The 12,988-nt window shown below is 35.3% G+C and overlaps 3 protein-coding genes and 1 long non-coding RNA gene across 4 annotated transcripts; 1 reads left to right on the top strand and 3 right to left on the bottom strand.

Moving 5' to 3' along the window:
- Positions 1-108: 108 nt before the first annotated feature.
- On the bottom strand, positions 109-1,537 carry LOC101242866 (DNA repair protein XRCC4-like). Its single transcript, XM_004227450.4, has 2 exons — positions 470-1,537; positions 109-433 (listed from the first exon to the last, which is right to left on the bottom strand). Exon 1 carries the CDS (start codon positions 1,396-1,398, stop codon positions 523-525), a length of 876 nt encoding a protein of 291 aa, XP_004227498.1. The 5' UTR covers positions 1,399-1,537; the 3' UTR covers positions 109-433; positions 470-522.
- A 532-nt stretch (positions 1,538-2,069) lies between these two features.
- On the bottom strand, positions 2,070-3,617 carry LOC113475589. The gene is made up of 4 exons (XR_003397340.1): positions 3,518-3,617; positions 3,401-3,436; positions 3,309-3,346; positions 2,070-2,910 (listed from the first exon to the last, which is right to left on the bottom strand). It is a non-coding gene; the product is annotated as an uncharacterized LOC113475589 (long non-coding RNA).
- A 686-nt stretch (positions 3,618-4,303) lies between these two features.
- On the top strand, positions 4,304-9,096 carry LOC100186306 (UBX domain-containing protein 6-like). Its single transcript, XM_002129916.5, has 11 exons — positions 4,304-4,558; positions 4,641-4,806; positions 4,922-4,967; positions 5,244-5,353; positions 5,726-5,823; positions 6,200-6,351; positions 6,740-6,849; positions 7,193-7,290; positions 7,533-7,657; positions 8,085-8,230; positions 8,774-9,096. Exons 1-11 carry the CDS (start codon positions 4,476-4,478, stop codon positions 8,864-8,866), a joined length of 1,227 nt encoding a protein of 408 aa, XP_002129952.1. The 5' UTR covers positions 4,304-4,475; the 3' UTR covers positions 8,867-9,096.
- Positions 9,097-9,218: 122 nt separating this feature from the next.
- Positions 9,219-12,485, bottom strand: LOC100187123 (ribosomal L1 domain-containing protein 1; the record flags this gene model as incomplete). The annotated part of the gene is given in 7 exon segments (XM_002122989.4): positions 9,219-9,333; positions 9,668-9,820; positions 10,275-10,384; positions 10,871-10,956; positions 11,410-11,558; positions 11,898-12,033; positions 12,349-12,485. Coding segments are annotated over 7 exon segments (855 nt in total), but the record flags the coding sequence as incomplete, so codon positions are not given.
- Positions 12,486-12,988: the final 503 nt, after the last annotated feature.

Raw genomic sequence — 12,988 nt, 5'->3', positions numbered from 1 at the left:
GTGTTGTTTTGTCGCTAAATCCTGTCTTTTCGTTTAAAATATTTCTAAATCTTCGCTACCATGATCAAAGAAATAAAAGTTATTATTATTATCCAAGAGCATTCATTCAGTATATTGTTACAGTGCAATATGCAACCAACCAATACACAGTTATTTCCAACGTAGTACAATAGTTAGTAGTTGCACAGAGTATGATTTTCAAACTTCTTAAGATCACAAATTCACACTTGGATGCTTATAGCAACTTTCCATATTTTTCAAGGCCATATTTTATAAGTTTACACAACACAAGATATAACTTATATATATATATATAAATTATTGATATTCAGAAAACTTCCCAGACCCACTTTTGGGGAAGCAACAGACTTTAACATATGGTAAGGCCCATGCAGTAGCACCTTGGGTGTTGGGGTAATGGGCCAACTCTGTCCATAACTTTCTGTTGCAGTAATGAGCCAACTCTGGCTTAAATCTCATGTCCCATGGCGTGTCACGTTGTACGATATGTTAAATATGTTTTCAGTCACAGCCTTCTAATAGGTTGCTTGCGTTCACAGTTGAATCATCTGAACTAGAAATATCAGTTGATGGCAACGACACATCCAGGGATTTATGTTTTGTCACTTTAATAGGGGACACTTGTATTTGTAAAGGGGTTTTAAACCGCTTTCGACTAGAGTGAGAAACAAAATCATCGTTTTCTGTTACTAGTTTTTTATTGTCATCAGTTTGAACACATTTTTCAGTAGTTTGTGTATTTAGGGGGATTTTTCTTTCCCCAGTGTCTTTTTCTTTACAATTGTTTTTAACTATTGTTTCAAGCTCTCTTATTTTCCGTTTCTTTTCATTAAGAACCAGCACAAATTTCGACAAAAGTTCTGTTTGTTGCTCTTCTTTTATTTTATAACACTGGTTAAGGCTTTCATTGCATTTACTGAATTGCTCTTCCAAATGCAAACATTTTCTTTCAGTCTTTCCCTTATCAGTGCACATTTTACTCATGTAACTACTGCAGGAAGTTAAAATTTGTTTCATTGTGACTGCAGAGTCGGAATGTTTCAAGTCTATACTCCCCAAGCAGTATTTAATGTCACCGTCAACTTTTTTCCACTGTAGAGTAAGATCTTGACCGTTATGCTGTAAAGCGTAATCGAACGTTGCGGAATTACCAGTCTGATCAACCCCACATAACGCAGAATGCATCAGAGTAACGTATGTATCTGTATTCATTTGTAGCTCGGTAACCGACGTCTGAATTTCATTGTCAGTAATTCCTCCGGCCCAACAAGTGCTACCATCGGTAAAAACTGCTTCATATTTATTATTTTCTGCGCAAGACAGCTGTATAAAGTACACCTGATCATCAATTTTGATCTGATGCAGTTTCCCTTCCATATCGCATTAGATGTCGCATAGCAATTCCTATGCTCTTTACTGACGTCTAGCGGATTTAGTTAAAGTAAACGTTCAACATAAATTGATGCCAAAATTGCCACTCTGTATACTGAATGTAACTTGCTTTACCCTCGAGTGGCTGGAAAACGACAATCGTTATAACACAGGTGTTCCGTGTTACTATGTTATAACACGGGATTTCAAACCCATTCACATAAAGTGACGTATGGCGGCTTGACGTCACTTTATGACGCAAGGTCGGGACATCATACCATTTCCATGAAGTAGAAATTAAGTTCGGTTGATATTTTATCTTGCAATAGTACAAAGTAGTTACACAAAATAAACTTTAACTGAAAGGGGTGACTTTTGTTGAAAGTAGATTCTGAAAAATAGAAAACATGATTAAAATACCTTCATAGTTTATGTGGCTGGCGTTGGTGGAAAGCCACTACGGCACGACAAGCCCCCAGCCAATGGTAGTGGGTTTCTACTCTGGTGAGAAACCCCTTGCCATCCCCAGGCAAGGTAAAACCAAACCATCTGGACAAAAATAGTAAGGAACACACCAACAAAAAGACAGAAAAAATACAGCGAGTGCAGCGTCATACATGTGCCAAACATGCAACAAACACAACAGCTCAAATCATACAAAAAGGGGACGCAAATCCTGAAGGATAATTTTATCTGCAGTGTACACCATATTGAATGTCCGAAAGCAAGGATGAGTCGAAGCCAACAACAGCTCCGCATGTCCCAATCAAAAGGTAAGTCGCCATGTTGGTACCGCGATACTCTCGTCGTATCTTCACAAAATATAATAACATCCGGACGTTACGCACACCGTTACGAAACTGCGCCAGATTGTTACGAACCGCAATGACAGTGACCAAATATCTAGCGTAGCATCACTGGCGGCGACGTCCACGCAACAACCTGACCGTTAAGTAACTCAATCAAAACTGACGCAACCGCACCGAACGCAGGGTTGGGACAATGCTCTGCCCCATCGTATCCACGTCGTAGCGAAATTGTGACGTGGCCATCGTCCCAATCACGCTACATGACGTAATATAAAGTTAGTCACGTGGGGAAGTTTACTTTACAGTATATTAAATAGATTACTATATGATTGACATTTATGCGCATATTATACTGCGTGTTAATATTACTCGAGTAGTTGTGTACCAACATAGCGTTCTCACCAAGCAATCAGGACAATACAGAATCGCTAAAAGATTCCACCTTTGTGGACGAAGTACCCAATAGAGTGTATAACAACAAATCTGATCCAGCAAGATGTTCGCCGAAATTTCATTGCATATATTTCATGGACAGGCAAAATGCACTATAGTAGTGACTGACTAAAAATAGCTGGCAACATTAGGTCCAGCAGAATAAGAATACAGCAGCGCAGACAAGACACACATACAACACGCAACTCATACTTATAATACTCAAACTTCAAACCGTGCTGTATCCTATACCGACGTCTTCGTCTTTGTTCTTCGTCTGCAAAAGTATGAGAGTTATAGTAGGGTGGAGGAAAACAGACCTTTCGCACATAATATTCAAATATCCTTCGTGTTTTTAAACAATTAACAACGGTCTATGGTAGTAGTGAAGATTCGGTTTTCGTAGTTCTTTTATTTTGTGGACGAGAAAAATGGATTGATAGATGTCCCATCTTCTCCCACCCTATTGTACGTAATATAGTTACGTAATAGGTAAATATATAACAAGTTCATCCCGCATTTAAATGTATGCCTAAGTTATCCGTCTAATACTAAATATTAAAAAAATACTAAATACGTCTAAAATATTAAAATTATGATTGGGACATGCAACGAAGTTGTTACGAAGCCTAAGTTATTCGTTTAATACTAAATAATAAAATTATTATACAATACCTTACGCTTTTCTTCGGCAGATTTATTTGCCGACTTTTCTGCAACAAAATAGTCGTTAAATATCGGTTTGTATATTATAACGTCATAATTACCTTCATTCCGTTTTCGCGTCATGGTCGTTTGATCCTCTGTGACGTCATAAACCATGTTTTGTAATAAAAGGGAATTAAAATATATCCATAAACTCTGTGACGAAACAATAAACCTACGAAGCGGGTTCTTCCGTTGCGTTATCTCCACTTCGTGACGTCACATCAACGATGTTTCTAGAAAAGAGCCTATGTACGTAATAATGCCAATTGTGATTTATATTTTACCAATTCTTTGATCTTCTTGCTTCGCGCCTATAGCGCAAATATAATTAGAATATACAAGTAATGTGCCTTGCGTCGACGCACAACGCGCATGGGGCCCCATGAAAAAGAAATCGTCGCGGAACGAAAGCGTATAGTCGCGTACTGTTCAGCTATGACGTAGCAGACCGGTTGACGAACGCGAGCGGTATAAAGCGATACCTAAATGATTGTGACGTAACAGAACGTAGCGATTGTGAACCGAGATGTTGCGTGTGACGTCGCGAGTGACGTAATAAAGAACCGTCGCGATTCCTGAAACAGGATGTGATAAAGAATAATCTAAACTTAAAAAGTAATAAACGCAAGGCACAATTTAGAATAATTTTATTGTGTATAATGTCGTTCAATAGTAATGCTGTATTTTAGTATAATATAATACGAATGTAATAAAACAATACTTAACTCAAGTCTTGCAAGAAAACTTGTTCAAACCTTCCAACTTGTAACCTGGTGTGGAATCAACTTCATCTAAACTGGAACGTGGTAGCATTGCGGAAGAGGCGTTTTATGCGCGGAGCAATCAAGGCGGGCGTAATCAGCTGAAGGCATCAGTCACGTGAGAAATAGGACCAATCAGCTTCAAGGATTAGACTTTGGAAAAATCATGGCAAAAAACAAAAATACCAACTGTCTGATTCTGAGCGATCTACATGGCCATTTACGTGCCCAAAAACGTAACAAAATGTCAAAACAGCTGACACTTGCATGTGCTCACGTGATAAATTAAGTCATGTCACGGTCTACTGCACAGGTGTAACTGTATGTTTGTTTACAAATTGCATTGCTAAGTAATCGCAAGTTAAAAACAAGAATGAAAAGTTTTTTTAACAAATTAAAAACAGAAGCAAAGTTCTCTAGGGCAGGACCAGGACATAAACTTACAGATGATACGAGGTAGTTTGTACTGGCGTTTAAAAATATATATTTTGTTACAAGCTTGGGCGGCCCCAACTAAACTTTAACCCCCCCCTAACAGAACCAGACCCACTGACCCTGGTCCATCGAACGCACCAAATGTTCGAACCCAACCAATGTCGTCGTCGCAGATGAACGCTGGGTGTGCTGCGTTGGCACGACATGATGAAAAAAGCAAACAAGTTAAAACCGTCGTTCCGAAAGTAATAAAGAACAAACCAGTTAAGGTATGTATACTTGTTAGATAAAGATAAATACAAATAATTTTTATGTTAATATCATACTTGAAGATCCAAGTAAGATGGGTTGTCCCGTTATGTTTGACCACGTTGTTATTAACAGGTTGCTGACAATGGGATGGGAAACAATGAAAGAAGTTCACCAACACGTAAGTATCATGGGAACACAGGGTTTGGAAAATAGACAAAATATTACAATTTCTCTCAAAACCCCCCAAAATTCAAAGACTGTTTTTGCCCCAAGAGGATAAATAACTTACTTTCATTTTCCTTTGTAAACAATCTCTAGTAAAAAAATATTCCATAAATAACAAGGTAATTTTTTTGTAAAACCCTCACAGTCCAAAAAAGTAATCTTTCAATCTGGCATTAAAAAAAGAAAATGAAGAATTTTAAAACTAACTATATATATTTTTTGCTTGTAGCATCACCACGTACGAGCATGGAGACGTATGTGGGTTTCATATCTCCATTCACCAATGAAGTTGTTACGAAACCTAATTTACAAAATCATTTGCGTGAAAACTTTATTTTGGTAATAACTTTGGTTGGCAGCAGAATGTTTCATTATCATGGTTTATAATAAAATACAAAAAATATAAAACCTGATTTATCAAATTATTTGCAAGAAAACTTTATATTAGTTAGAATTTTGGTTGTCGTTTAACTTGATTTTTAATAAATTACAGAAATATTTATCAAGTTAATACTTGTACGCTTATAAACTGGTTTGCAAAATAGGAAAAAAAAGCTTTATTTGATATATGTCACTGTTGAATACACATAGTATATATATTTTGATACAGTGTATTTATACAGTTAACAAAATGTTTTTGTTTTTTTTAACTGTTAACTATGAAAATGGCTTTGCTAGAAATTTCACAACACATTTATTTTAACTCCACAGAACCTGGGTCAAAATGGCGTCACAGTTGCCGTGCAGATGATGAAAACATTGAACACAAGCCAGGATAAAGTGCAAGCTGCAGTTGATATTATTATTAGGTAAATGGTGATGCAAGTTAAGTTTATGTTTTTTACCCATTTATGTAACTGACACGATATCTTACAAAATCTGAGCGTAAAAGTTTTGCCCAATCTGCTGTAATACCAAGTGTAATTACACGTTAGCAGTCACGCCTTCATCTATTCTATCTGGGTGAGGTCCCGTAGCGTAGCATGCCATGGGTTCTAGGATTTAGGCCACCATTGGCCCATAACCCAACACTTTCATCTAAAACTTTTCCCTAACTAGTTTCCTCCCATAGCGTGTTTTATTGACTATTTTTGTGCTGCTAATTCCTTCCCTTCGTTTATTCTTATCTTTTTTTTACTGTACACATACACAAATAAACAATGTTTCAAATATATGTTCATCCAGATACATAGACAACATCATAGCCCACCCTGGTGAAGAAAAATATCAAAAAATACGAAAAAATAACAAAGTTTTTACTGAAAAAGTTGCTTCTGTTGAGGGGGCCGAAGAATTCCTTGAAGCAGCTGGGTTTCAAAAAAGAATGGGAGAAAATGGTTCGCATTTAAATTTAACTCTGATTGAATTGCTTTTTTTATGTATCTCAACCTTAACTGACTGTGGGACCTTGTGTGAAGAGTTAAACAGATCTTTCTCAAAAGTTTTGGGTTGGGTTTGCGTAATAATAAAATGTTAATAGTTGAAAATTAAATAAATAAATGTAACTTATTTTCCTCACATCTGGAGCATCAACAGCCATTATAACACTGGTGTTCTGTTCCATACACCTCGTGAGTGACCACTTATTTATAAATCAAGTTGGGTTGAAGTTGAAACATGTGACTATTGGTATGAAAAAATAAGTAGAGCTATTTTAATTTTCATTAATTATTAGAAAAAAAATAAGTAGAGATAAGAGATATATTGAAGTATATTCATTTTCAGATGAAATATATTTTATCCTAAACGACACCGAAGTGGATTCGTTGAAAAGTTCAAAAGAAAGTTTGCAAACAACGGGACGCCTTCAAGTTAAGATTCATCGAGATAGGAAGGTTGGTTTCATTGGGCAAGACACTTAACGGATATTGCTCCAATGTTACTAATGGGTTGTACCACTTGGGGTGTTGGGGAAAACTTTGGGCAAATCTTGGTCCGATGACATGCCATGCTGTAGTGCCTGAATGAATGTACATACAATTTTGGGGCAATGGACCAACTCTAGCATAAATCTTGGAGCAACTTTTGTGAAAATCTCTGCACCCTGATCTGACACATGGGGCCCATTTTGTATAACTCTTTTACCTGAGAATGCACAAGCAAGCATAGCAACACGGCATTTTCAATGGTAGGCCACTTATGACATTTACAACATATGATCAAACATATTCTTCTCAGATCATCTTAATCAAAGATGGACCCCCGTCACCAGTTGTACTTTCAAACGACTTTTTCAAATTAACTTCCCAGGAAGTAAAACAAGAACAAATCGCAAGGTATGGAATATAAGGTTTATGACGTACTTGTATTTTAGCTCCTACTAAATTCTGTTTTATTCCTGTACTTTTGCTTTTCCTTGGCTAAAACCAAAATTCTTGCCCGAAATTTTTTTTAGAACTGATTTTTTGAAACTTTGGTGGTATCTTTAAATCACATTTGAGCATCTATAAGCTATGAATAGGCAAATTTTTATTTTTTGGAATATATTATTTTAACTCTGTATAAATCATCGCTACAGGACTGAGGAAATTGAATTAAACAAACAATTACGGACAAAAGCAATGAGAGAATCAACAAAAAGCTCCCCCATACACAGATATACTATCATACGAATCAAGTTTCCTGATGCAAAGATCCTGCAAGGTGGGTTGTTTATAATACTGTCTCTTGTTAATCATCATATTCTGTTGTAACCGCAATCATCTCATTTTTTTTGAAAAAAGCTAATATTTTCAAAGCTGAACTATTGTTGTAACATAAATTACCATCCAGCGCTGTGGTTAATGATTAGACACTTCCCAACTAACTGAAAGATATGAATTTGATGCTTTTCAATACTGATTTATTTTATTCTTGGGCAAGACATTCAAGACTCAATGGACATTGCTCCAATCCAGTGTTGGTGTTGGTAATAGACCAACTCTGATCTAAACCTCTTTTCCTCATGGCATGCCCGCCCACTTGAATAACATAACCTTCTTTACTGGTGTATGCACATTCTATTCTATGTGATGCTTTTACTGTATCTTGCAATATACATAATCCTACATCTCATTTATTATTGTTGCAGGTACGTTCCGTGCCAGTGAAACAGTTTCTGCCTTGAATGAATTCATCCGAGATAATATCAACTTTGAATGGGCGGTATTTACGTTGAAAACATCGATTGGAGAAACTGTATCTGATGAAAGTCTTACTCTAGCAAATGCAGATTTGGTGAGTGTTCATAATGGTGCTTGTATGGGGTTTGGACTCCATGATTGTTATTGTGATGACATTTCACAACTTTGAACACGCACAACTAAGTTTGTTACAGCTGCCAGGAAATAGAAATTATTTGGGGAATTGCTTTTTAAAATACAGTGGAAGTAATGATAAACACATTTCATTGTTTATGTTTACCAATTATTGCTGTGCAGAATATTAACCTACATACCATCGCTTTGTCTCCCACCTAAAAGTAACATTTTATACACAGTATTCTACCCACTAAAGCAACCTAACTGTTTAATGCAGTGTGGGAAATTCACTACCCTTTCCAGTTTTTCTGATTTTCTGATGACCTTTTCCAGTTTTTCTGCACTGACACCAGAGCATGAAACACAAATTAATACAAATTTAGCGAAATCAATTTACACTAACAGTAATATTTTATACCTTGCTTTCTACCCACTGAAATTCACTACCTTTTCCAGAAAACCTTTATCTTTCATCTAGATTGACTGGAAGTAGAGTTACTAATATTAACCTTGCTTCAAGGTACCGACCTCCCTGTTAAACCTCGTGTGGAATGAAGAGATTCGAACTCAAGTACGACAAGAACAAGGGGTGGAATTGTCTCTTAAAACATGATGAATATTATTGGAATATCCAGGAGTTTACAAGCGGGGAGATGTGGGGATCCAACTTAATTTTGAACATTTCTTTACGCAACGCGCGAAAGCCGGTGATTTTATAAATTATTTTACACAAAAGAGCGTAGTACCTAACTACACCCTGCTTACAATTAAGAAGAGATTATAGTTGGACCACTGGGTCAGAACCGTTTAAGTGTTTGTGTTGTGTCAATGTTGTTGTGCCTATTATTACAATGCAGTGTTTATTTAAAACCGTAGGCGTAAAACTCCTTCATGACATCATAATGTTCTGACCGAGCTGGAATCTGAGCTTTTACGACTCCATAAAATATCTAATGACACCCCAATGATATTACTTGCTTTATTGGAAACTGAAAACTAATTTTTTGGTTCAACTTTTTTTGGTTCAACTTTTCTTTTCCTAAGTTGTATTTTTGGTTTCTTTTTCGGTGCTAACAACCCCTGCATGCAAAAGGATAAGTTACCGATATTAATCTTTACTATAGTTCATGAAATTTACCACAGCATTAAGAAATGCAGCGTGGGGTGGAATATTGCCATGTTATTAACTATAAAACACGTGTTCATTAAACAAATGCATATTTAAATACTGGAGTAGAATATTGGTATGCTCCCTCAAAAACAAGCATGTGGAAAATTGCTTTGGTAAGTTGAGTTTCCATGGCAATTATGTTGCCACGGTGATACGAGGTAAATTTCATGAATTGTACATTTGTATTTCACTAACCCAAATCATATTATCTACATTATCATGTTATGTGTTATACTCAGTTACCTTTTCAGATTTCCTTTTCTTGTTCTTTTCAATATAGTCCATTTCCTCCATGTCTTTTACCTTGGTATCCTCAGCTTCTATAGTGTTAATATACACCGGGATTGCGATGGAATCGTTCGTTTTGATCCGTAAAGCTCTTACGTTGCTCCAACCCTGGATGTTCAAGTTAATAATAAATAACTTCTGTTTTAAAGAAGTGCTGTGCAAGTGGTTGTTGAAGCAAAACCTAGAGAATTAGGCAAACCCTGAAATTTTCTGCTTACTAATATTTAAAATATAGACTAGTACGCAGCTATTCCTGTTTTTGACCAATCAAATCACTCTGTTATAGCTATGTACCAGTCTTTTTTTTAAATACACTATATGCTAACAGACAATGTAACAAACTTAAAAAGAAGGCAGGCCAACCTTTGAATTTTCTACACTGCATTAATCAGTAAACATTACAACCAATGAGAAGATATCTATTAAAAGAATGTACGTCTAACTATCCCCGCCTCAATTACAATTTACAATGATAAGTTAAACTTGTTTCACAGGTTTGTGTCTAACTATTCCTGCTTATGCAAAAGTTGCATAGTAGCACTGTAGTGTAGCAGATACTTACCCTTGGAAGTTGTGACACAACCGCGCTTATACAATGCTCAAGATTGTCAGCTATTTGTTCGGCTGTTAAGTTCGATGAAGCAGCGTGTATCATGGTTGTGTCACCGTGGGCTGTGGGTTTAAAACAAAGTATATAAATATGTTATAAAACAAAGTGTATAAATATGTTATAAAACAAAGTGTATAAATATGTTATAAAACAAATTATATAAATATGTTATAAAACAAAGTATATAAATATGTTATAAAACAAAGTATATAAATATGTTATAAAACAAAGTGTATAAATATGTTATAAAACAAAGTGTATAAATATGTTATAAAACAAAGTGTATGAATATGTAAATCACAAGGTGGAAATGAATATGTTATAGGATAAATAAATACATTTATACACCAACAAGTTAGTATTTTGAGAGTTATTTTGTATGCTGTTTAGATCAGCACACAAACAAATATCAAAATTTGTATATAAATAAAGATTGGTTCTCAAATGTGATGTGTACCACCAAAGATTCAAAAGTCAAAAGGATAAAATTGTACCTATAACACTTCAGTAGAGCACCGATGTATAACAGATATACAAACCCAACTTACCAGTTATTAACCATCTAGCATGAGATATTCTGTTGAAGAATTCCTTCTTAAGATCAGTGGCAGTTAAGTCAATATCTCTTGGATTTCTGTGAGTGTTAAAGTTGTTATAATGTATATATATATTGTATTAGGGGATGGTATATAATATAGCGGTGTGGGGAAAGATGAGACACCTTTTCGTTCCATTTTCTTATCCCATTTAATAAGGAATTTCAAAGAAATAACCGTAAAGTTTATAAACTTATTACATATCAACTTAAACCATTAAAATAAGGTACCAAGCAAAAATCAAAATTTGTAAGTGTATAGAGATGCTCAAATGTAACCTAAACACAACAATACCACCACTACTAGTCGTACCACTAGAGTTTCAAAAAATGAAACAGCTTTCTGATAAAAACTAACGCGTGAAGTGAAAAACAAAATCTGGCATGCAACAATGCAATAGATAATGCTTATGCATGTCTGTCCATAGTTATGACTCATATACAAATTGTGGTTTTTCGTTGCCATTCTTTAAAACACCAAGGAATATTTACTTTGCTTTTGTAAAAAAGTGTTTCCCAATTAATGGAGGTAATAATCTTGTTATTCGTGCATCACTGAGGAACAAATCATAAGATCCACATAAGGCTAGTTTCGCTTCGAAGGATTTGTAATCTTTCTTCATTGAAGTAAGTGGGATGAACTGTGAAAATATTAGGTTTTGAAATGAAGTTTTAAAGGCATCTGAAAATCAGGTAAATGATAAATGAAATTTTGTTGTTGTATGTTTATATTAAACAGATTATTGATTTCATATTAATATGAGAAATATGAAACCAAGGGGCGACAAACCAATTAATTATGCTGTATCAGTGCAAGACAAAAATGGGCCAACCTGACGTGATGGCAAACTATGGCTTAACTTCCTGCATGTTAGGGTAATAATGGGCCAACTCGGCCCTGAATCTTAGGCATTAAAATATGCTAAGCTGTAGGACTTTACAAATATCATTTTATATATGAAAAAAATTTGCGGCCGTACCTTGGGGACAAAACCAACTTTATTTCTGAATAAATCTTCATAATGTTCTTGTGATTTTTCGATGTCTTTACTTTCGACGTCTTTCGTGAAAACACAAATCTCCGATGAAGTCGTGAACACTGGGTGGGGTAGTGGACTGTAACAACAGGCGGTGTGAAGCATGAGCGGCAACGCTTTTTCAATTTAAAAATATCTAATACATAAGGAAAGGCCTAATTGTCCAAAGCCTGGGATGCCAAAATCTATTAATTATGATGTCACCCAGTTACAGCTATCTATAGTGTCAGTATTAGTTTCCGTTTGTAACAAGAAAACTTTGAAACTTCAGTAAACAAAAAAATGCCAGAAGACCTTATTAAAAAAAAAACAGTGCAATCTGGCAGCAACATTATTATATATATAGACTGCGCACATTTAGAAATATTAATTCATTGTATTTATACTAACTTACATAAAAACTTTTTTCATCTTCCTCGAAGGAATTCTGTTCATTGCAATAACGAGGTTTATTCGACAAGTTTCGGCAAGAATTTCATTTTTCTTTTGTGTTTTCACAACTTTTAACAATGCTTCTGCAGCTTTGTGTAGCTAAACATAGCAACAAAATTGTAAAGGTATAATGGGCTTCTCTAAAACACGCAATCTACGCAATCTTCTCTAAAACACGCAATCTACGCAATCTACGCAATCTACGCAATCTACGCAATCTACAGAATCTACGCAGTCTTGTTTTGTCAAATTAGTAAACGAAGTTTTTTAAATAAATAATTATATTATTTAACCAAATATGTCCTAAACTAACGCAATCTATAGAATTAACACATAGCGCCACCTTTCGGTCAAGTCACGCAATCTACACAATAGGGATGCACATTACAGAATTTCGAATCCATGAGATTCGAATCCTTTTGTATTCGAATCTAATTACGGGATTCGGTATTCTGTTTAATGACGTCATTACACGTCATCTCATATACTATATTAACAATTTTTGAAAGTTATTAATTTTGAAAAAAAATATTTTTGTGTTTGTGGGACTTTCGAGAGTAAACGTTTTGTAACGTCTTTTAATAGCCTGCTATACGTTTCAT

This window comes from Ciona intestinalis, unplaced genomic scaffold (genome assembly GCF_000224145.3).
Source record: "Ciona intestinalis unplaced genomic scaffold, KH HT001067.1, whole genome shotgun sequence".
Taxonomy (NCBI): domain Eukaryota; kingdom Metazoa; phylum Chordata; class Ascidiacea; order Phlebobranchia; family Cionidae; genus Ciona; species Ciona intestinalis.
Note: the sequence above shows the minus strand (reverse complement) of the source record. Positions and strands in the feature narration are given on the sequence as shown.

What these genes read in the sequence shown, in the direction of transcription:
- LOC100186306 (XM_002129916.5), top strand. Translation starts at nt 4,476, where the DNA reads ATGAAAAGTTTTTTTAACAAATTAAAAACAGAAGCAAAGTTCTCTAGG. An exon ending in TGATGCAAAGATCCTGCAAG is followed by an intron (nt 7,658 to 8,084) that starts GTGGGTTGTTTA and finishes TTATTGTTGCAG; the next exon opens with GTACGTTCCGTGCCAGTGAA. An exon ending in CTCTAGCAAATGCAGATTTG is followed by an intron (nt 8,231 to 8,773) that starts GTGAGTGTTCAT and finishes CCTTGCTTCAAG; the next exon opens with GTACCGACCTCCCTGTTAAA.
- LOC101242866 (XM_004227450.4), bottom strand. Translation starts at nt 1,398, where the DNA reads ATGGAAGGGAAACTGCATCAGATCAAAATTGATGATCAGGTGTACTTT.